This window comes from Microtus pennsylvanicus, chromosome 12, assembly GCF_037038515.1.
Source record: "Microtus pennsylvanicus isolate mMicPen1 chromosome 12, mMicPen1.hap1, whole genome shotgun sequence".
Taxonomy (NCBI): Eukaryota; Metazoa; Chordata; class Mammalia; order Rodentia; family Cricetidae; genus Microtus; species Microtus pennsylvanicus.
In genome coordinates, this window is record NC_134590.1 from 1249873 (window position 1) to 1272500 (window position 22628).

The 22628-nt window shown below is 42.0% G+C and overlaps 1 protein-coding gene across 5 annotated transcripts in view; it reads left to right on the forward strand.

Annotated features, from left to right (window-relative positions):
* The window catches only part of Evi5 (ecotropic viral integration site 5), a 138731-nt gene that overhangs the window by 94399 nt on the left and 21704 nt on the right, over nucleotides 1–22628 (forward strand). For 4 of the 5 annotated variants that reach the window (XM_075944489.1, XM_075944493.1, XM_075944494.1 and 1 more), the window contains one exon: nucleotides 19874–19969. The exons of the other annotated variant lie outside the window; for it this stretch is intronic. In XM_075944489.1, the coding sequence (XP_075800604.1) occupies nucleotides 19874–19969 (96 nt within the window). The remainder of the gene's footprint in view (nucleotides 1–19873; nucleotides 19970–22628) is intronic. 5 annotated transcript variants of the gene reach the window in all.

Sequence of the window (22628 nt, forward strand, 5' to 3'; positions counted from 1 at the left end):
GGTCACAGACATGTGCTTTTTTCAGTGGACACTGGAGATTTAAACAGAGGTCTTGATCATGCAGAGCAAACTTTCTTACCCACTGATTCATTTCCCAGCCCCCAAATCAATTCTTGTTTGTGTTCAAATACTTACTAAAATGAAGAGCCTCATATTCTGCATGTTTTTCAAAGTGAAATCTACATATTACATCATTTTATGAGAAATGAAATGAAGATGTATGGAATATTCTTAAACTTTTCTCTAACTTGCTGTGCCGAGCCCGTGCTAATCGTTATATTGTTACTTTGCTATAAGGTCTGCTTTCCCGGTTTCCAGTATAAGTGAGCACATGTGTTTATCCATGTCACAGATGATAGCATTTCTTTTTGTCATTATTTATTTATATTTGGTATTCGAGGCAGAATCTTACTGTGCTGCCCAGACTAGAAGTTTATATGGCCCAGGCTGTTCTCCACCCCATGATCCGCTTGCTTCTGCTCTCTGACTGCTGAGATTGCAGGCTGCACAGTCAGAGCTAGCGCAGCCCCAGCCGTTTAAAGGCTGAGTAGCCTCCCGTTGTGTGCACGGACATTTTCTTTATCCACTCGTCAATCCATCAACATATTTTGACTTCTGTGAAATCAGATGTTTTCCTGTTGTGCCCCAAGTCTTCTGTGTCTTTGTATCTTGAGTCTTGATGACTGGACCGTTTGTTAGCACATTTTCAGCCTGGAATAGCTTCAGGTCCTTCTTTCCTACCTTCTGCAATGTGGGCCAGAGGTACCTGTGTAAGGTGTTCAAGTTTTCAGCTTTAGTAGCTAACACCTGCCAACGTTTGCCTGCAAAGAAAACTGAAAACCCTCATTTTGAATCTGTCCTAGCGTTTCTGTTTGCCCATCCTTTGTCCATCTCCTGGCTGTTGTGTCTGAAGCATTTGGAATTCTTCCATCCATTTTCCGTTTTCCAGCCTCCACTGCAGGTCTCTGTCCAGTAGTTACCAGAGGTGCTTTCCTAAAACAAACCGAGCAATCACATCAGAACTCCTCTGCGTGGTTATCCCCGAGACTCCTGTTTCCATCCTCACGCCCTCTCCTGCGTTCAGCACTGCGCCCAGTGTGCTCAAGCGTGTCCTGTTCTGGGGCTTTTGTGCTCCTGCAGGTTTCTGGACCCTCTGCATACTGTTTTCTACTTAGGTTTTTGTACATTCTATTACTTTTGAGGCAGTTTAGAAGATGATGTCTGCCTCAGTGAAAACAGAGGATTGAGACTATGACGCTTGGTCCTCCGCTAATGTGACCAGGTGAGGCTCATTGGAGAGGACCCGAGGCACAGAGGGCTTGAGAGCACTTGCTGCTCTTCCAGAGGACCCAAGACAGGCAGATTTGAGCAAAGAATTAACTGTCCAGAGTCAGGAGCTTGTGTGAACAGTCTCAGGTGGAGGAGAATGGGGGAAAGGAGGAAATCTGAGAAAGAAATAGACCTAAAAGTTTTGGTTTTTCTCTGAGTAATTCGGAAAGTCATTAAAAGGTTTTCAAGTATTTGAGGGATCAGTCAGATAACATTTAATAAAAGGCTTGAACTAAACCTCATTCAGAATAGTGCTTGTAAGTGTGTGCTGTCTTATGTCGGTGGGAATGGTCAGAAACCAACGTTTCTCCTGTTAGTGGAGTCTGCACTGCTTTGTTGACCCAGGTGTCGCCTGACCTCTGCTCTACGTGGCTCCACAGGACTGTCCCTAATTTTCAAGTAGTGGGACAAAGCATAGGAAAGTTCATTTTCGCTCAGTTATGTTGAGGAAAATAGATGAGGATTAAATCCATGTGATACTTAACCCTGGAACTGAATTATATTTTGGTTATTAAAAAATAAACATGTTGGTTTATAAAAAAACATGTTAGAGACTCTGTGCTAAGTAAGCCCTTGAGTGGGCATGGCTTTGTTACAGGTGGCACAGATCCAGCATGGGTCCTCTTCCTGGTACTTTGCAGCGTTTACCCACTTGTGCTGGTTTGCCCAGCAGATAACCTCTAGGGATGCCTCAGATGGGCAATACCCCAACTACTGATGGCTTAGAGACGCCCACTCAGAATTCTGTTCTGACAGTGAATGTGGGATCTAGGTTTAAATCAGTGTGCCCAAAGCAGCCTGCACTTTGACAGAGATGGAAAGGAAGTGATAAGGTCTTTACTATCACCTTTAAAATACTAATGCTTTTAGTTGTGTGAAGTTACTGAACCGTGGAATTCTCCATAAAACTTTGTGATTGATTTATACTTTACAGCCTCCTAAACTAGCTGCTAAGATTCCATCTGACTCTCGAAGTATATTTATTTATTGTTTTTATTTTGAACAACTTAATTAAACAATAAAAGATCTTTATCTTTCAGGACATTTTTACTTCAAGCATTTTTAAATTTGGAAACAGGTAGTCTGTAACCGTATCACAACACAGAGATCTGGGTGTAGGCACTTCCTCTCGCTTGCATCTAGTTATTAGGGTTATTATATGATTCAGGGCCCTCTTGCTGCAGACAGATTCCAGTGCGCACATTCTGCAGACACTTGTTAGTATAGCTCAAAGCCATGAAACACATAATGTTCGGTAGACTGGCAACAGTAGAAAAGGCAGGCCTAGAAACAACAGGAAGGAGATCTGAGTACACCGTGTATTTAATTCATAGTTACTGTCACACGGGCTCATGAATCTTAACCAACATAGCTAATGAATGTAAGAGACTTCTGGTGTATGAACTGTCTTCTCAAACTGTCTTTAAATCTAAGACTATTCCAGAAATCATATGGTTTCATCCTTTTTTGTTTGTTTGTTTGTTTTTGTTTTTTGGTTTTTTTTTTAGTTTTTTGAGACAGGGTTTCTCTGTAGCTTTGGAGCCTGTCCTGGAACTAACTCTTGTAGACCAGGCTGGCCTCGAACTCACACCTGCTCTGCCTCCCGAGTGCTGGGATTAAAGGCATGCGCCATCACCACCTGGCTGGTTTCCTACTTTTTAAGAACTCAGAATTAAGTAGAGTTTTAAATATCTGTAACAAAATTAATTCATTGCCAATTAAACTACAACTTATAAGAAACATTCCCCACCTTTTTGTGTGTGAAACCTGATCTCTTCATTTGTACGTTTGTCAGAAATATCTCTTGTGCGTTTCTCTTTGTAGGTCTCTAAAAAAATGCTAGGAAAAATGAATCTAATTTCTTCCTTCTATACTTTTCAGAACATTATTCTATGTGTATTTCAGAATGTATGTCTTTATTTTATAGTTATCTAAATGTATTTTCATTTTCTTCAGGTTACTAAGAAGACTATTCAAACTTCGTGTCTATGACTTTAAGTTACAGGAAACTGTTTTGAGGATTCATCAGTTGTACAGATCAGTGTGATTTGTTTTTAGATGTTTCAAATGAGTCACACGAAGTCATGGAGAGGCTACCACTTACCACAGTTACTGTTCTGATTAAATTCTTCGTGAGGCTGAGTTATAAATCAGTAATCACTTATTAAAGTTTAGTGGTTAGTCTTAATGTTTCAGTATTACTCCGTCCATTAATCAGGGTGCTGCCTGCCAACTGCCTTACAGTCATTCCGTGTGCAGTCACAGTTCATGAGACCTTTGACTTTAGCAGTTGAGTCTAAAACGACAAAATAGAGCTGAAGAATTCCAACCACGCTGTAGGCAACATTGTGGCCTCTCTGACCGTTGAGCCTGGTTTCATAATACAGCCATTAATGTGTTATTCAATCTTTAAAATAGGTAAAGAGATGGCTTCTCAAAGTGTTTTGTAGAGGAGTTTGGCTTTCACCAGAGAGAGCAGCGCGTGCCTGTCTTGATGAGCTGCAGCCTCCTCTTTGGCTGAGTTTTTCATCTGCAGCTGTAACAAATTACTTGTAAAATGTAAGCTCTCCACTTGCATCTGAGACTGAGTAACCTGCCTTGAGTCATGACCCTGCTAATACCACAGCCTTCTGTAATACTACTCCCAGAGAAAACCCACATCCTATGTATAACCTTAGATTTATTTTGAAATCTTTATGAAAAGAACATGGGGGAGATTACTAATTGTTTTTGTTATTTCCTTTATGGCTGTGATGTCTACTTGTAAGCAGTGTTTTTCGTTTTAACGGGACTAAAGTGTCAAGGTCTAATAAATAATTATTTCAAATTCTGAAAGTAAAACATAAAATTTTAATAACTGTTTGCATGTGAAAAATTTATTGTATGTCAGACATCTGATGAAAACTCAGAAAGGAGAAAGCCGTGGGACTTAGGGCAGCCAGTGCATACGTGTAAGCTAGAAACCATTAACTGGATGATACTAGTAAGCCACTGAAGGTTACACACTGAAGTTGTTGTTGTTTTTAATCTGCATTGCTGCTTTGCCTACAGGAGGGTGTCGGGTACCTGGGAACTAGGGTTACAGACCGCTGCAAGCTGCTGTGCGCTAGCTGGGAAGAGCAGCCAATGCTGAGCTGCTCTCTAGCCCCCCCCTTTTTCCTTCTGACAGAATCTTGTGTAGCCCAGACTGGTTTTGAACTCAGATCCTTCCACCTTATCTTAGTGCTGAATTCTGGCATGTGCCCCCATATGATTAATCTCCAAACATTTTAAAACTTATTATTAACCACTGCTTATATATATATTTTCTATTTTAGATTTCTTTTGTGTTCTTTATAAAATTTAATTTGTTTTTTTACTGTGGGTGTGGGTGTGGGGGTGTGCACATGGAGCGCAGGGACAGCTCTGTGGAGTCAGCTCTTCTTCCGCCATGCTCCACCCAGGCTCTCGCTGAGCCGTCTGCAGGCCTTTTGCTTGCTTTGTGTGAACTCTCTTTCTTTCCCTTCCTTCCTTCCTTCCTTCCTTCCTTCCTTCCTTCCTTCCTTCCTTCCTTCTTTCCTTTCTTTTTTCTTTCTCGATTTATTTATTTATTTATGCAAAGTTCTTCCTGCACACCAGAAGAGGGCACCAGATCTCGTTACAGGTGGTTGTGAGTCACCATGTAGTTGCTGGGAATTGAACCTGGGTCTTCTAGAAGAGCAACCAGTCTTCCCAACCTCTGAGCCATCTCTCCAGCCCTTTTTGTGAATTCTTTTTTTTTTTTCGTTTTGTGAATTCTTAAGATAGCTGCATAGATACAAAATTAGTTTTAACACAGTGTTTTTATTTTGTTTTTATGGTGTGTATCTGTATGTGTATGTGTTAGAATCAAGTTACCATGTTTTTAACAATTGTAATCTTACCCTTTAGTAGAATTGTTAGACTTCAGTATTCTCTGGAATCTTCCACATCTTTTAAGAAGAATAAATAGTATAAGACATACTAAATGAAAAAGAGCAAAATTGAGACAATTAGCCATTTAGCATGTTATAAGTATGTTACAAATGTGTTTCATGAACATGTTTGTTAAATATCGCATACATACCATGATATATTTTAAAATATGCACACTTGGGGACTGGAGAAATGGCTCAGCAAAAAAACACTTCCTGCTCTTCCAAAGCACTGGAGTTTGGTTCATTGGGCAGCTCTGAATACCTGTAACTAAAGCTCCAGGAGGTCTAGCACCCTCTTCTGGCTTTTGTGTGTAATAGCACACATTTTGCATATGCAAACATGAACATAGTTTTAAAAAAATTAAATATGTGCATTTTATGTATTATGTGCATATTAATATACATGTTTAAATAAATTAGGATATGACTGTTCATTTTAAAAAGACAGTGTGTTTGCCTTAAAATTAATTTGGAGTGTTTATACTGAACCTCATTAAAAATGTTGCAGTATTGCCTCTTAGGAAAATAGAAGACTCGATGATACAAGCCTAGGATATCTCTGTCTATGAGTTATCTAATTGCTGTAACTTTTAAATAGCTGTATGTTCAAGTTACTTTAAGATAATCATTGCTAGAAAGAAAACAAGAATTATAACCTCCAAATGAAAGGAAAAGTAGCAAAGGAAACTGTTCACAGGAGACTGCCACACTCCCTCTCTTACCTGAGAGCCTTTGGGTTGTTTGGTTTCTGCCTGCTTCTCTGGTACATTTTACCACATTTCCCTTCACAAGTTGGGTCCAGCAGGGCCTGCCTTTGCAGCACTGTGCGCAGTTGTCTTCATGTCTGTATGAAGGCTGTTGCTCTTGCTGCTTCTTATATTTTCAGTTATTTACATTTCCCTGGAGTCTCCCACTGACTCAGAGATTCCCTGTCATCTTTGTAACGTAGCCTGCTCCCTCCCCAGTTACTGTATCTCATCTCTATGTTATCTGTGTACCCATTGCTGTCTCAGGACTGTGTATTATATTGTATAGGCCCTTATCAGTATTTGAATTATCTTTTTAAGAACTAGCTGTTGTCCAGCGTGGTGACCATATCTTTAATCCCAGCACGTAGAAAGCAGCAGCAGGCTGATCTCTGTAAATCTGAGGTTAGTCTGTTCTGCATAAGCAAGTTCTAAAATAGCCAGGGCTATATAATAAGACCCTGTCTCAAAAACAAAACGAAACAAAACAAAAGCCCATAGATACATAAGTTAGAGTTTTGTCCAATTTAATTCTGAATGCCTATACCCAGTCTTCTGAACGCTGAGATTATATCCATTGCTTCCATGCCCAGGTAACAATCTTTTTTGTTTGTTTGTTTGGTTGGTTTTTTTGAGTACCTGCCATGCAGTAGACACTATATTTGGTTTACTATGGTTTCTCTTTGTGTTGAAAGATGACTTTAAAACAGTATTTTATTTGGAGTTTTATTAGAGTTCAGAGTGCTCTTGACTGAACAATGCATAGGTTTGCATTTTGACTCTTTTGAAAGTTATTAATTAAATATGTAGAGGGATTATTGTAGATAAAACGAGGCTAAAAGTAGTAAAGTTCCTGTTGTAATCACAAACTTGGATTTGTCTCTAGACGGTAACGAGGCATTTTCAGTCTTTCCAATCCTTTAAGGGAGTTGATTAGGTTTGATGGTTTATGGAATTACTGTTAATTTAGACATTTGTAATGTTTGTAGGCCAAGTTATATAGAACAGTTCCTTATCCTCAGTGCATAATCAAGGATGTGATAGTAAATGTCATGATAGCCACTACTTTGGTTTGAAACAGGGGGAAATTCGGGCAAATGTGAGAGACGAGGTGCCTTGCTGCCTGGGCTATTGGATCTAGTGGGTCAATTATGAGCTCTAATGGGTCAAAATCTCAAAACAAAACTTGTTGATCTGATTGTGTAGAATATTTTAAAACTTTTAGATTGAAACATGGCTTTTTAAAATCAGCTATCTTCCTGTCTAAGGAAGTACCCTTCCTGTGGCAAGATAGGGTAAGTTTTAACCAACATTGAAACAGATAAAGAAACAAACAAGAATGTTCTTTTAGGCATACCCCATGAAATTTATCTGAAAAATCGGTCTGGCTAAATTTCTAGACTGGAACAAGTCTGAGGGCCTGTCTTTTCTTTCTCTCGCTTTCCCAGTTTTACTTAGGTCTAAACGCACAAAACTCACTTTTTCCAGCCACTGTCGGAACAGCTCGATGCTGTCTCTTAGTTGATGTGCAAACTCTTGTTACCTTAAAACATTCTTTTCAGCATGGCTCGATGCACACATTTGATTTTAATCTTGGTGATGTGTTGGTGTACAACAGGTACAGGTGAAGCTGTCTCTGAGTAAAGGTTCTCCCTCTGCCTGACCTGACACATGACTGCATATGCGTGTTTTCCCCTCTCTAGGGAACCAGCAGCTGCTGATGTTTTCTAGTAAGCCGCCAGAGAGTGATACGTCCTTAGCATAGTCTGTCTCTTCCCGATGCTTCCTCTGAGTGAGCTTCTGTAATCTATCCTTAGCATAGTCTGTCTCTTCCCGATGCTTCCTCTGAGTGAGCTTCTGTAATCTATCCTTAGCATAGTCTGTCTCTTCCCGATGCTTCCTCTGAGTGAGCTTCTGTAATCTATCCTTAGCATAGTCTGTCTCTTCCCGATGCTTCCTCTGAGTGAGCTTCTGTAATCTATCCTTAGCATAGTCTGTCTCTTCCCGATGCTTCCTCTGAGTGAGCTTCCGTGATGAGGGGACAAAATAACTGGGTGTGACTGAGGTCGCCAGCAGCTGTCCGGTGAACACAAGTGTCACCCTGAGAACAGTAACCATCCGGGACACGTTGGTGTGCTGCACTGTCCGACAGTCCCCTTCATTCCCTGTCATACACACAAACACGCTTTTGTATGTCCATAGAATTACTTTGTTTATCAAATATTTGATTTTTCTTCATTCTTTAGAGTATTAATTTTTAGTCACAGGATTCACATATGTGGACTTTTCTTAGATCTTAAATAGTTTTTTTAGTTCTTCATATCAAACTTAAATAATATTTTCTAAACTGGCGGGGTGGGTCACACGTTTAATCCCAGAACTCAGGAGGCAGAGGCAGGTGGGTCTGTGTAAATTTGAGGCCAGCCTGGTCTACAGAGTGATTTCTAGACCAGTCAGGACTACACAGAGAAACCTTGTCAAAAGCTGAGTTAAGTATGAAAGAGATTTGAGTTCAAAAGTGATCTAAACTCTTGGAGAGAGGGATCAACCAGCTGAGACCAATATGGAACAATGTGACATGAAACTGCAGCAGAATTGGAAGAAAGCATTCTGTTACTAACAGTAATTTGAGAATATTTATTTAGAGTGTATATTTTTTATTGTGGCTAAAAGAAAATCCAACCTAAATTGGCTTAAGTAATAGGAGTTATAATAAGGATTAACTCCTAAGTCTTAGAAGTAGATTGCACTTCGGTGTTGTAGGAGGCTGCTCGTTCTTCTTCAGCCACCCAGACTCCCGAAATAGTCACTTAGAAACTGTATTAATTACATCACTGCTTGGCCTATTAGCTCTAGTTTCTATTGGCTAACGCTTACATCCTAATTTAAACCATCTCTATTAATCTGTGTATCACCACGTGGCTGTGGCTCACCTCACCGGCAAGGTTCAAGCTGGCAACTCGCGTCTTTCCCCTCTGGCATCTCCAAACTCCGCCTTCCTCTTCCCAGCATTCAGTAGTTTTCTTTGCCTAGCTCTGTTCTGCCCTGCTGTAGGTCCAAGGCCCAGCATACAGAGGGGAACCCACATCACTTCAGGGATCTTTGACTACGGATCCCAGTTGCTGTTAACCATGGTTCTGTAGGCTCTGCTTTCTTTGCTTTTCTAGTTGAGCTTCGCATCCATGAGCAGATGAGTGTCCGTCATCCACACAGGGCATTCCCACCTGTAGCGTCATGGCAGCGTTCAAAGGGGCCAGTTTTGGAGCATTTGGGTTTTTAAATTAGGAATACCCAACCTGTATGATGACTAAACTATATAAATTAAGAAATTAAAATTTACTGTGTAGAGTTTGTTGCTTTTTCTTAAAACACAGTTCTGAAGCTTGAGCTAGATGCACACCCAGCAGTGAGCTGCACACCCAGCCCCCAGAATCTAGTTTAGGGTAGGCTGTCACCTTCATCTCTGTGATATGTTGGAGGGCAGTGAGTGTGATTGGCTTCATCACATCCTAACCTCGTAGCTAGGCTGCTAGAGTCTAGCAGACACGTTCATCACATTGGTTGGCAGAGATTGGTTCAGTGGTTGCTCAAACAGTGTGACTTTTAAAACTTTTGGTGAAGTTTTACACTGTATCTTCTTATTCTGGGCATGTGATACAGGTTGGATATCTCTAATCTGAAAATCTAAAATAAACTTTTTTGAAGATGACACAGTGCAGCAAATGGAAAATTCCACATGTGACCTCTTGACAGGTCTCAATCTAATGTAATTTGATTGAAAAGTATTTTCTGCATATGTGAGAAGTGAGGTTATAGCGTGTACGTGAGTGAGGTGTGTGTACTCCTGCATATGTGAACAGTGAGGTTATAGCGTGTACGTGAGTGAGGTGTGTGTGCACTCCTGCATATGTGAACAGTGAGGTTATAGCGTGTACGTGAGTGAGGTGTGTGTGCACTCCTGCATATGTGAACAGTGAGGTTATAGCGTGTACGTGAGTGAGGTGTATGTGCACTCCTGCATATGTGAACAGTGAGGTTATAGCGTGTACGTGAGTGAAGTGTGTGTGCACTCCTGCATATGTGAACAGTGAGGTTATAGCGTGTACATGAGTGAGGTGTGTGTACTCCTGCATATGTGAGCAGTGAGGTTATAGCGTGTACGTGAGTGAAGTGTGTGTGCACTCCTGCATATGTGAACAGTGAGGTTATAGCGTGTACATGAGTGAGGTGTGCTGTGCACTCCTGCATATGTGAACAGTGAGGTTATAGCGTGTACGTGAGTGAGGTGTGTGTGCACTCCTGCATATGTGAACAGTGAGGTTATAGCGTGTACGTGAGTGAGGTGTGTGTGCACTCCTGCATATGTGAACAGTGAGGTTATAGCGTGTACGTGAGTGAGGTGTGTGTGCACTCCTGCATATGTGAACAGTGAGGTTATAGCGTGTACGTGAGTGAGGTGTGTGTGCACTCCTGCATATGTGAACAGTGAGGTTATAGCGTGTACGTGAGTGAGGTGTGTGCACTCCTGCATATGTGAACAGTGAGGTTATAGCGTGTACGTGAGTGAGGTGTGCTGTGCACTCTGGAGCCACAGCACGGAGGAGACTAGGCTGGAGATGACCAGCTGCAGGCCTGAGCCACAGAGTAAGCCGGGTCCAGTCCACATCACTTAGCCAATCCCGTCTCAAAATGAAAATGAGTGTCTGCGGAGGAGGTTAATGCTAAGCCACCTCTGATGTGTGAGGCACAGGCTCGGTCGCCTGTTGTATAGAAATAAACCAAAGTATAAAGGTTGTAAAAATACATTTTATGTTGTGGATTGGGGTTTGTTTCAAAGACTTCTCATTATACATATGCAAAAATTTCAAAAACTGAACTATAAAACACTTCTCTAAACAAGCAGTTTAGAAAAGGGATAACTTAATCTTACTGTTTTTCATTTTAAATTCCTAGGGAAATACAATGAAAGTCGTATTCATTAATGGAACAAGATGCAGATTTGTATTTATTTTGTGTTTGTGCTGGGGAATCTATCTCAAGTCCTCCCCCAGCATGCTTTCTGAGCTGCATTAAGCCCCCACCCCTATGGCAGGGTCTGTTCAGCCCCGGTTGCTCTTACACTAAGGATGCCCTTGCTTCTAGCTGCGAACCATGTGTACTTTTTTAGCAAGTGGTGTGGAGAAAAGGGGAGCGAATTGTTCTGCGTTAGTGTGATTTCTTTCCTCCAAGTGTTATGAACATGTACAAACAGTGAAGGCATTGCGTAATTAGCACACGTAAGTCACTGTCTCCATCCTGTTAATATTTTGTTTACTTAATTTTTCTGTTGCTTTACCAGATATTCATTTATCCATCATTCTAACCTTATTTTTTGATGCATTTCAAAGTAAGCTTTATTATTTTTTGCTCCTGGACACCGAAGCGCTCACATTATTAGCAATCTGATTTGTTGACTCTTTGACTTAAGGCTTAGCGCAAATCCTGATGTAGATATTCTCATGGCAAAGCTAACAGGATGTGCATCTGTGCCTGTTAACGAATACCACTTTATACCTTTGTGCTCTGACAAAAGGTGTGTGTGCGCCGGGCGGTGGTGGCGCACGCCTTTAATCCCAGCACTTGGGAGGCAGAGGCAGGCGGATCTCTGTGAGTTAGAGACCAGCCTGGTCTACAGAGCTAGTTCCAGGACAGGCTCCAAAGTCACAGAGAAACCCTGTCTCGAAAAACCAAAAAAAAAAAAAAAAAAAAAAAAAAAGGTGTGTGTGCAAGGTCTCCTTAGCGCATTCCTGGAGTGTTGAGCTCTTTCTTTAGTAAACCAGTGAACTGGCAATCTGTTGTTATCAGCTGGACCAAAAGAAAACCTCAAGAATGCAAGTCTCTGGCAGATTTATTAGTGTAGCTGACACTTTCCCCTGCTTATCAGAAACAAACATATGACACTGCCCGAAAGTAGGAAGCCATAAAATACTTGGAAAAGACTTAAACATTAGGTAATTGAATGAATTGTTTTCACAGTGTTGTTAATATGTAATTCTCAGAATATATTATAGTTCTTCAATACATATGTGAATATATATTATGCTCTTACACTGAAAGAGGGTCTTTGCTAAAGATGCTTTGGAGTAATATTTAACTGAAAGCCTGTTTGTAGGACATTAAAAATCAAGAGTTTATAGGTTTATTTACTTAATGACAAATTTACACATTTGTCATTAAATAGCATTTGGGGCATTTCTTTGTTTCCACTTTTAAAATATCAGTGATAGCTCCTGAGGTGGAATATTGAATCCTGATACTCAGGCAGGGTCTTTGACAGGTGTGTGTGTGCAGGACTGTGTGTGTGCAGGACTGTGTGTGCAGGACTGTGTGTGTGCAGGACTGTGTGTGTGCAGGACTGTGTGTGTGCAGGACTGTGTGTGCAGGACTGTGTGTGTGCAGGACTGTGTGTGTGCAGGACTGTGTGTGTGCAGGACTGTGTGTGTGCAGGACTGTGTGTGTGTGCAGGACTGTGTGTGTGTGCAGGACTGTGTGTGTGTGCAGGACTGTGTGTGTGTGCAGGACTGTGTGTGTGCAGGACTGTGTGTGTGCAGGACTGTGTGTGTGCAGGACTGTGTGTGTGTGCAGGACTGTGTGTGTGCAGGACTGTGTGTGTGTGCAGGACTGTGTGTGTGTGCAGGACTGTGTGTGTGTGCAGGACTGTGTGTGTGTGCAGGACTGTGTGTGTGCAGGACTGTGTGTGTGCAGGACTGTGTGTGTGTGTGCAGGACTGTGTGTGTGTGTGCAGGACTGTGTGTGTGTGCAGGACTGTGTGTGTGCAGGACTGTGTGTGTGTGCAGGACTGTGTGTGTGCAGGACTGTGTGTGTGTGCAGGACTGTGTGTGTGTGCAGGACTGTGTGTGTGTGCAGGACTGTGTGTGTGTGCAGGACTGTGTGTGTGTGCAGGACTGTGTGTGTGTACAGGACTGTGTGTGTGTACAGGACTGTGTGTGTGTGCAGGACTGTGTGTGTGCAGGACTGTGTGTGTGTGCAGGACTGTGTGTGTGTGCAGGACTGTGTGTGTGTACAGGACTGTGTGTGTGTGTGTGCAGGACTGTGTGTGTGTGCAGGACTGTGTGTGTGTGCAGGACTGTGTGTGTGTGCAGGACTGTGTGTGTGTGCAGGACTGTGTGTGTGTGTGCAGGTGTGTGTATGTGTGCAGGTGTGTGTATGTGTGCAGGACTGTGTGTGTGCAGGACTGTGTGTGTGTGCAGGACTGTGTGTGTGCAGGACTGTGTGTGTGTGCAGGACTGTGTGTGTGTGCAGGACTGTGTGTGTGTGCAGGACTGTGTGTGTGTGCAGGACTGTGTGTGTGCAGGACTGTGTGTGTGTGCAGGACTGTGTGTGTGTGCAGGACTGTGTGTGTGTGCAGGACTGTGTGTGTGTGCAGGACTGTGTGTGTGCAGGACTGTGTGTGTGTGCAGGACTGTGTGTGTGTGCAGGACTGTGTGTGTGTGCAGGACTGTGTGTGTGCAGGACTGTGTGTGTGTGCAGGACTGTGTGTGTGCAGGACTGTGTGTGTGTGCAGGACTGTGTGTGTGTGCAGGACTGTGTGTGTGTGCAGGACTGTGTGTGTGCAGGACTGTGTGTGTGCAGGACTGTGTGTGTGCAGGACTGTGTGTGTGTGTGCAGGACTGTGTGTGTGTGTGCAGGACTGTGTGTGTGTGCAGGACTGTGTGTGTGCAGGACTGTGTGTGTGTGCAGGACTGTGTGTGTGTGCAGGACTGTGTGTATGCAGGACTGTGTGTGTGCAGGACTGTGTGTGTGCAGGACTGGTGTGCTGCTGACAAGTGTTCTGGGTGTGTGTGTGCAGGACTGTGTGTGTGCAGGACTGTGTGTGTGCAGGACTGTGTGTGTGCAGGACTGTGTGTGTGCAGGACTGGTGTGCTGCTGACAAGTGTTCTGGGCTCCTGTTGGAGCTGCTCAGCCATCTCCCCCCACCCCAGTTTACCCTTCATGCCTAACAGTTGTTACTCATGTTGCAATTCAAATTTAAATCTAAATGTTATTCCCTAGTCCATTATAGCATCAGACTTAATTGAATAGAGGGGTCCCCCCCTAGAAATTCCTTTTATCTAGTAAGTACACGTGTAAGGGACATGTGTGTTTGCTTTGTGGTACTGAGGACCAAACCTAGGACCTCACTTGTGCTAGGCAAGCACAACACCACTGAGGTTTATCTTCAGCCTTTGTTGGTTGGTTTGAGGGGAGTTCATATGTATTTTGGATGGCTCTTTTTTCACAAAAATAGTTTTTATTTAAATTTTTGTTTTAGACTTACTTATTTTTATTTTATGAGTGTTTTGCATCTATGTAAGTATGTAAGTGTGTAGTAGACCACATGTTTGCATGGTGCCTGCAGAGATCAGAAAGGGTGTCAGATTCCTTGGAACTGAAGTTACAGGGGATTGTAAGCCACCATGTGGGTACTGAGAATCGAACCACAGTCCTCTGCAAGAAGAAGTACTCTTGACCACGGAGGCATGCCTCCATTCCTCTGCCTTTTTATCGTAAAGCTTCTCAGATGTCCCTTTTTCATCAGGACCATCTTTCCTCCAGAAAAATCCACTGCTCTAGGAAATTTATTTTTAGCTAAACCCTTAACCACCTTTGGACTCCGTTGTTTTAAACGGGCGTCCCTGTCTGCATTGCAGTACCCCCCCCCCCCCGCCCATAGACGAGTGTGGCATAAACTGCTGTTCTGCCCCCAAACCCGAGGTCTCTGCTCTGCACCGTAGAGCTTATCCTGGGTTGATCATCCTATTTGTGTTGAATGTTATAACAGCCCACGTCTTCCTGGCAAGGGAGTTCACTTCTCATTTAATCAAGATTATAGATAGGATAGGATAGGAAAGTTAGCCACACACCAGAGGATTGCTTAAGACACCTACTGAGTGACTGTTACAAGTTCATCTCCAGTGCTGCTGGGATTGGGATGGAGACTGCTTCCTCTGTAGTGTCTGTCATCAGTGAGCTCCGGCCCCAGTGCACTCTTCCTTCCTGCGTGCTCCCCTGTGCTCTGCTCCCCTACTTTGAAGAGGAAGAGTTAGTGTGGATCCAAGGAGTAAGGACAGCCATGAGCACCCTGAAGGCCGATGCAACGTTCACCGGTCATTTTCTGTTGCCTATGCTGGTTTTTTCTTCTGTGCCTTTAAAATGTTTAAAAAGTGGAATGAATAAAAAAGTGATTAGTTTAAACATTTATAAATGATCAAATACCATGTTTTAAAAATATTTAATAATACAATCTATTTGAAATATTAAATAAGTTTAGTAAACATAGAGTATGAGCTATGTTTTAAATTTCTATTTTAAGCATGAATCTGTAGCTGTATGTGTGAAATGTTCATAAGTGTCTGTGCACACAAGGATACATGAATCTGTAGCTGTATGTATGAAATGTTCATAAGTGTCTGTGCACACAAGGATACATGAATCTGTAGCTGTACGTATGAAATGTTCATAAGTGTCTGTGCACACAAGGATACATGAATCTGTAGCTGTATGTGTGAAATGTTCATAAGTGTCTGTGCACACAAGGATACATGAATCTGTAGCTGTATGTATGAAATGTTCATAAGTGTCTGTGCACACAAGGATACATGAATCTGTAGCTGTATGTATGAAATGTTCATATGTGTGTGCGCACACAGGATATATGAATCTGTAGCTGTATGTATGAAATGTTCACATGTGTCTGTGTTGTAATTTGAGCGGTGGGGCTGTGTCCCCAGCACCCCGGCCGCCTGCTAGCTTATGCCCCAAAATAATTACACGGACACTGTATTCTTTTAAACACTGCTTGGCCCATTATATCTAGCCTCTTCTTGGCTAACTCTCATACCTGGACTAGCCCATTTTTAATAATGTGTGTAGCATCCCAAGGTGCGCTTACCAGGAAGATTCTAGCCTATGTCCATCCTGGGTCGGAGCTTCATCGCGTGTGCCTCAGAGAGCAGAGCTATAGCGTCTGCCCGGGAGAGGGGAGCATGGCGTCTCTGAGCTCACTTCCTCTTCCTCCCAGCATTCTGTTCTGTTTACTCCACCCACCTATGTTCTAACCTACCAGGGCAAGCAGTTTCTTTATTTAATTAACCAATGACCTTCCTCCATCATTTCCCCTTTTTCTGTTTAAACAAAAAAGGAAGGCTTTAACTTTAACATAGCAAAATTACATATAACAAAACAGTTATATTTACATCTATTTTATCTTCATCATAACAAAGGAAAACAACTTAACTATCTATCTATTCTTCAACTGCATCAAAGACTCCAGAAGGATATAATATTACCTAAGTACACAAGAAATAAGCAACTTTCAAAACTCTAGAAATGACAGAGACATTTTGCTGCCTGAACAGTCACCCAAAGTTCCTCTGTACCATCGGGGCATCCATCTTCGGCCTACAGGCCCATAGTATCCAGAGACGTTTCCATGAAGCAGGAAATTTCAAAGGCAGTCCAGTCACTATCTGCTGTGTCCTACAGAATGTCTCGCAGACTCCTTCATGAATCAGGAACCCCAAAAGGCAAGTTCAGTAGTCCTCTCTCTGCAGGTTCTCTGTTTCCAGTTTATGCAACAGTCCAGGCAAGAGCAGTTTCTTGCCCAAATGGCTATCAAACTCCATAAGGATCCTCTTCAATGCCCATCTTTCTCTTGAAGTAGATTGGTGCTGCCAGGAGCAGAGTGTCTCATTGTCATGAAAAACCCTAAGTTATTAAAACATTTAAAATGCCATATTCTATAATCTTTGAAAAATATGAAGAATGCCTATCTAAAATATATCTATGTACATCTAGAAAATCTAACTAACATGACTACAAACTTGATTATTTTGATTATCTATTAACAACCTATATACATTACATTTTTAAATGAACTACACAATCAGAATATCTTAATATCAGAAATACATATACATATAACAAAATTGACCTTAAATTTAAATCACTAAAGCAAAATCCATATCAATGCAAATTATTCATACCTATATCATCTCCCCTTTTAAATGTAAAAGAACATTTATAAGCAATATTTGGGAACATGGGTGCAGTTTTTTCTCTCCAAACTGCTTCCTGCTGAATGGGGGCGCTATTAATTAGGTCTTTCATGGTATAACCTGTGTACTAGTTTCATCTCAGTTGGCAGTTGAGCGAAGGAATTTTCTGAAGGTGTTCACAGCAACCCTTCAGGAGGGCATGGTCCATCATACCATATTGGGATAGAAGCAATCCACAGACTCTCACCCTCTGTGAAAACAAAATAAGAAACTCCTTTCCAAAGCATCATGTCCTTAGATCCAAATTTCAAAGTCAAGGCATTTTCAAAATATCTATGTTGGATTAGTTCAGCAGCATTTATAAACAAATATCTTTTAGCAGCTGTTGCTCCTTCCTCAGCATTCAAACAATTCAAACAGAGCATAATAGCATACAGTATTAAAATTCTCTGTGTATTTTCCATCTTTGTGCAGCTTTGTTGTAACCTCTATTTCATTTATTTTTACTTTTAACTTTTTGCTTTTTGAGACAGGTTCTCTGTATCTTTGACCTGGAATAACTCTGTAGACCAGGCTGTCCTTGAACTCTCAGAGACCCGCCTGTCTCTGCCTCCTAGGCATTGGGATTAAAGGTGTATGCTACCACACCTAGAGGTCACAGAAGTCAATCCGCCTCCCAAGTGTTGGGATTAAAGGTGTGTACTACCACACCCAACTACCCTCTTTCTTCCGTTTTTTTACTTTTAAGAACTTTTTACTTTTAGCTTGCATATATTTTTAACACACTGTAAACCATTTAGAAATTTTCTTTGTCTTTGAATCTCTCTTTACTGTATATCTCTCTTTTTCTGACCACATGAGCCTTTAAATTACTGAGCAATATGGGTGGGATTAAAGCTGTGGCTTTGGCAGCTAGATCCAGCCCATTCCTTAGCTTTCCAGCCTCATGGCTGAAGTACTGGCTGTAGCCATGTTTACTGCCACAACTCTATGGCAATTCAAGGTCCCTGCCAGCAAGCGAGCTTCAGCAGCCTGTGCTTGCAAACCGCACGAACTGCCTGCGTAAAAGAGTCAGAGTTTGCCCTGGCAGGACAGCCCAGAAAGCCGGCATTTTTAAACGGTGCAGCTTTTTTCCTGCTATGGCTGAAAACCGAAAAGCATGCGTTCAGCTTTTCGTCAATACCGTTTAAGTGTTTTGTGGCAGGACCTCTTAATGAGCTGCACGGTTTTGCCGTTAAAGCTGAGTCAGGAAGCCTCTTTTAGATGATAGCACTTGCTTGCCTCTAGCAAGCAGAGTAGACCCGAGAAATTGTTGCTACCAAGAAAACATGCTTTACTCTTTCCCAAGCTTTCTCAGGCTTTCAGTGGATTCAACTGTCCACACGTCTGGGCACCATTCTGTTGTAATAGGAGCTGCGGGGCTGCGTCCCCAGCACCCCAGCCGCCTGGCTAGCTTATGCCCCGAAATAACAACACACAAATTGTATTCATTTAAACACTGCTTGGCCCATTATATCTAGCCTCTTCTTGGCTAACTCTCATACCTGGACTAGCCCATTTTTAATAATGTGTGTAGCATCCCAAGGTGCGCTTACCAGGAAGATTCTAACCTATGTCCATCCTGGGTCCGAGCTTCATCGCATGCATCTGCCTCAGAGAGCAGAGCTATAGCGTCTGCCCGGGAGAGAGGAGCATGGCGTCTCTGAGCTCACTTCCTCTTCCTCCCAGCATTCTGTTCTGTTTACTCCACCCACCTATGTTCTAACCTACCAGGGCAATCAGTTTCTTTATTTAATTAACCAATGACCTTCCTCCGTCATGTCTGTGCACACAAGGATACATGAATCTGTAGCTGTATGTATGAAATGTTCATAAGTGTCTGTGCACACAAGGATACGTGAATCTGTAGCTGTATGTGTGAAATGTTCATAAGTGTCTGTGCACACAAGGATACATGAATCTGTAGCTGTATGTATGAATGTTCATAAGTGTCTGTGCACACAAGGATACATGAATCTGTAGCTGTATGTATGAAATGTTCATATGTGTCTGCACACAAGGATACATGAATCTGTAGCTGTATGTATGAAATGTTCATATATGTCTGTGCACACAAGGATACATTTTGAAGGCTGCAAGCAAAATATTTAACTTTATTGTCCTTGGAATTTTGAATTATGTATAAATTGTTCATTTCAATTTGTTTTAATTTTGTGCAATGAGAAATATGTAAAACCAAAACAAGTTTAAAAACAAACTTTAGGAGCGAAGAGAGTTGGTTCAGTGGTTAAGAGCACACACAGCCTTGCAGAGGGCCTGAGTTCTGTTCCCAGCACCCCCATGGTAGATCACAACCACCTGTAACTCCAGCTCCAGGGGATCCAACAACCTCTTTTGGACTTGATAGACACTTGTAATTATATTTATGGACTCACATACAGACATGCACAGATAAATATAAATTGTAAATAATCAGTTTTATTATGTATAAAATGTGGGATGATCAAAAAATCAGATGTAGCTAAAAATATAATAAGAATTTAAGGGAGGGGAGCAGAGAAAAATGTAAAGCTCAATAAAAAAAAAGAAAAATAATTTAGGAACAGAATCATTAACTTGGATGTAAGTACAAAGGGCTGGAGCACATTTCATGAGCTCCCTTCTATTGTAGTCCCCAGTAGAGTTAGCAGAAATTAAAGTAAAAATGTAAGTAAATATGGAGACCTGTGAACAAGTCCAGGACATGTTCTGCTTAAAACATTTTAGTTCTTGATGTGAAAATTGTTGCTGATTCTGATTTTGCTTTGTTTCTATTGTCACAAAACAGAAAGAAGAGGGCAAGCTCCAAGGGCAGCTTAGCAGGGCCGATTCCAGCCAGTGCATTCGGGAGCTGAAGGATCAGATAGCAGAGCTGACTCATGAGGTGAGCGATAAGTGTCTTCTTCTTCCTTCCTCTCTTGATGTAACACTTATCACTGACCTTTTCAGCCTGGACGCTGTCTGAATTTATGACATAGTTATGAGCAGCTCAAAAGAGTGCCTTTTTAAGCAAGGATTTTTATGTTCAAATATTAAGGACTTGCCTTAAACTTTAATAACTTAAAATGATCAATTCCTGGCATGTATCTTATTTTCTTAATTGTGATCTGAAAACACTTGGCTGTTACCCATGTCTTCAATATTCTGCAGTTATATTAAAATTTCTGCACCCCTAACTGACTGGATTTGTGGTGTTGCCGTTGGGTGGAGGAAGGTCTTCTCCCCCTTCATGGTGTTCTTACTGAGATTACAAAAAAGGATACTTGCCTCATATCAGTTCAACAGATTTCTTAGCCTTTTAAACTGGCACCTAGAATCTCTAACATTTAGCCAATGGAAATGTCTCAGAATTTGATTGGCTCTTACACTAACTTATTATTTAACCTATTCTGTTGTTAGTGCAGCATAGGTTGATTTCCGGGTCTTTACTCTTTTCTCATGCTGTGTATTCAGCAATACAGATAAAACTGTGTTTCTTGTTTTGAATATTTGTAAAATAATATTTATTCACCATAATGAGATTTGAAAGGATAGCATAAACTTGATTTGCTTTTTAAAATGAAAAAAGGAAACTCCTTGACCACTAGATGAATCTAAACCTCAAAGGAACAAGTGTGGACATTACCCTTTCCTGGCCTTGCATCCTTCGGTTGAGGCTGAGTGTTTGGTGAAATAACTTCCTGCCGGTAGTTAGAGTGAATATTCCTAGTGAAGAGGAAACAGAACTGAAAACAAATTTGACAGATTCACATGTGGTTCTGTTCCATTTCCTTGGGCACATCAGGGCCGCTCCTATCAACGTTAGATTTTATGACTGGTAATATTTGAGGGTGATCAGGATCTATGTATGCCTTGAACTCTACTAGTGAACTTTTTTTTTTTAACATTTTTTTTATTGATAAAAGAATAAAGAAAAAAAAAAACAAATTTCCACCTCCTCCCAGCCTCCCCTTTCCCTCCCCCTCCTCCCACTCTTCTCCCCCTCCTCCCACCCCTCTCCCCTTCCCCCCACTCCTCTCCCCCTCTCTCTCCAGTCCAAAGAGCAGTCAGGGTTCCCTGCCCTGTGGTAAGTCCTAGGTCCTCCCCCCTCCCTCCATATCTAGGAAGGTGAACATCCAAACTGGCTAGGCTCCCACCAAGCCAGAAGATTGCGTAGGATCAAAACTGCGTGCCATTGTCCTTGGCGTCTCATCAGCCCTCATTGTTCGTCATGATCAGAGAGTCCAGTTTTATCCCATGCTTTTTCTGGTAACAGTCCAGCTGGCCTTGGTGAGCTCCCAGTAGATCAGCTCCACTGTCTCAGTGGGTGGGTGCACCCCTCGTGGTCCCGACTTCTTTGCTCATGTTCTCCCTCCTTCTGCTCCTCATTGGGACCTTGGGAGCTCAGTCCAGTGCTCCAGTGTGGGTCTCTGTCTCTATCTCCATCCATCCCCAGATGAAAGTTCTAAGATGATATGCAAGATATTCGTCAGTATTGCGCTAGGATGGGGTCATTTCAGGTTCCCTATCCTCAGCTGCCCAAGGAACTAACTGGGGACCTCAGCTTGGGCACCTGGGAGCCCCTCTAGGGTCAATTCTCCTGCCCACCCTAAAGTGGGTCCCTTAACTAAGGATTGTGGTTCCGTGCTCCCCTATCCAACCTTCCTTTATCCCGATCCTCCTATTTCCCCAAGTCCCCCCTCCTTCCCTTCTACCTTTTCTCTCCCCATCTCCCCTTACCCCCTTCCCACCCCACCCCCAAGATCCCACTTTTCTCCCCGGCAATTTTGTCTACTTCCCTTATCCAAGAGGATAACGATATGTTTTTCCTTGTGTTCACCTTCTTACTTAGCTTCTTTAGGTTCGCCAATTGTAGATTCTGTGACCCCTATTTATGGCTAGAAACCAATTATGAGTGAGTACATCCCATGTTCTTCTTTTTGGGTCTGGGATACCTCACTCAGGATAGTGTTTTCTATTTCCATCCATTTGCATGCAAAATTCGAGAAGTCATTGTTTTTTACCGCAGCGTAGTACTCTAGTGTGTATATATTCCATACTTTCTTCATCCATTCTTCCATTGAAGGGCATCTAGGTTGTTTCCAGGTTCTGGCTATTACAAATAATACTGCTATGAACATAGTTGAACAAATGCTTTTGACATGTGATAGAGCATCTCTTGGGTAAATTCCCAAGAGTGGTATTGCTGGGTCCAGGGGTAGGTTGATCCCGAATTTCCTGAGAAACCGAAACACTGACTTCCACAGTGGTTGCACAAGATTGCATTCCCACCAGCAATGGATGAGGGTACCCCTTCCTCCACAGCCTACTAGTGAACTTTTAACAAACAACTTGTTTTATCTCTGTCACTATGGGTGTTCTGCAAATCCTCCCTCTGGGAACTTCTCCTTGTGCCCAGAGTATGTTCTTAAGAAATTCTGACTGAAATAAAGCAATTTCCCGTAAAGTATAAGAAAAATAATATTGTTGGATTAAGAAAATTATATATAAATTGACTATATTTCTAAAACTAGCATAAAAATCAATCAACAGGAATTAATTTT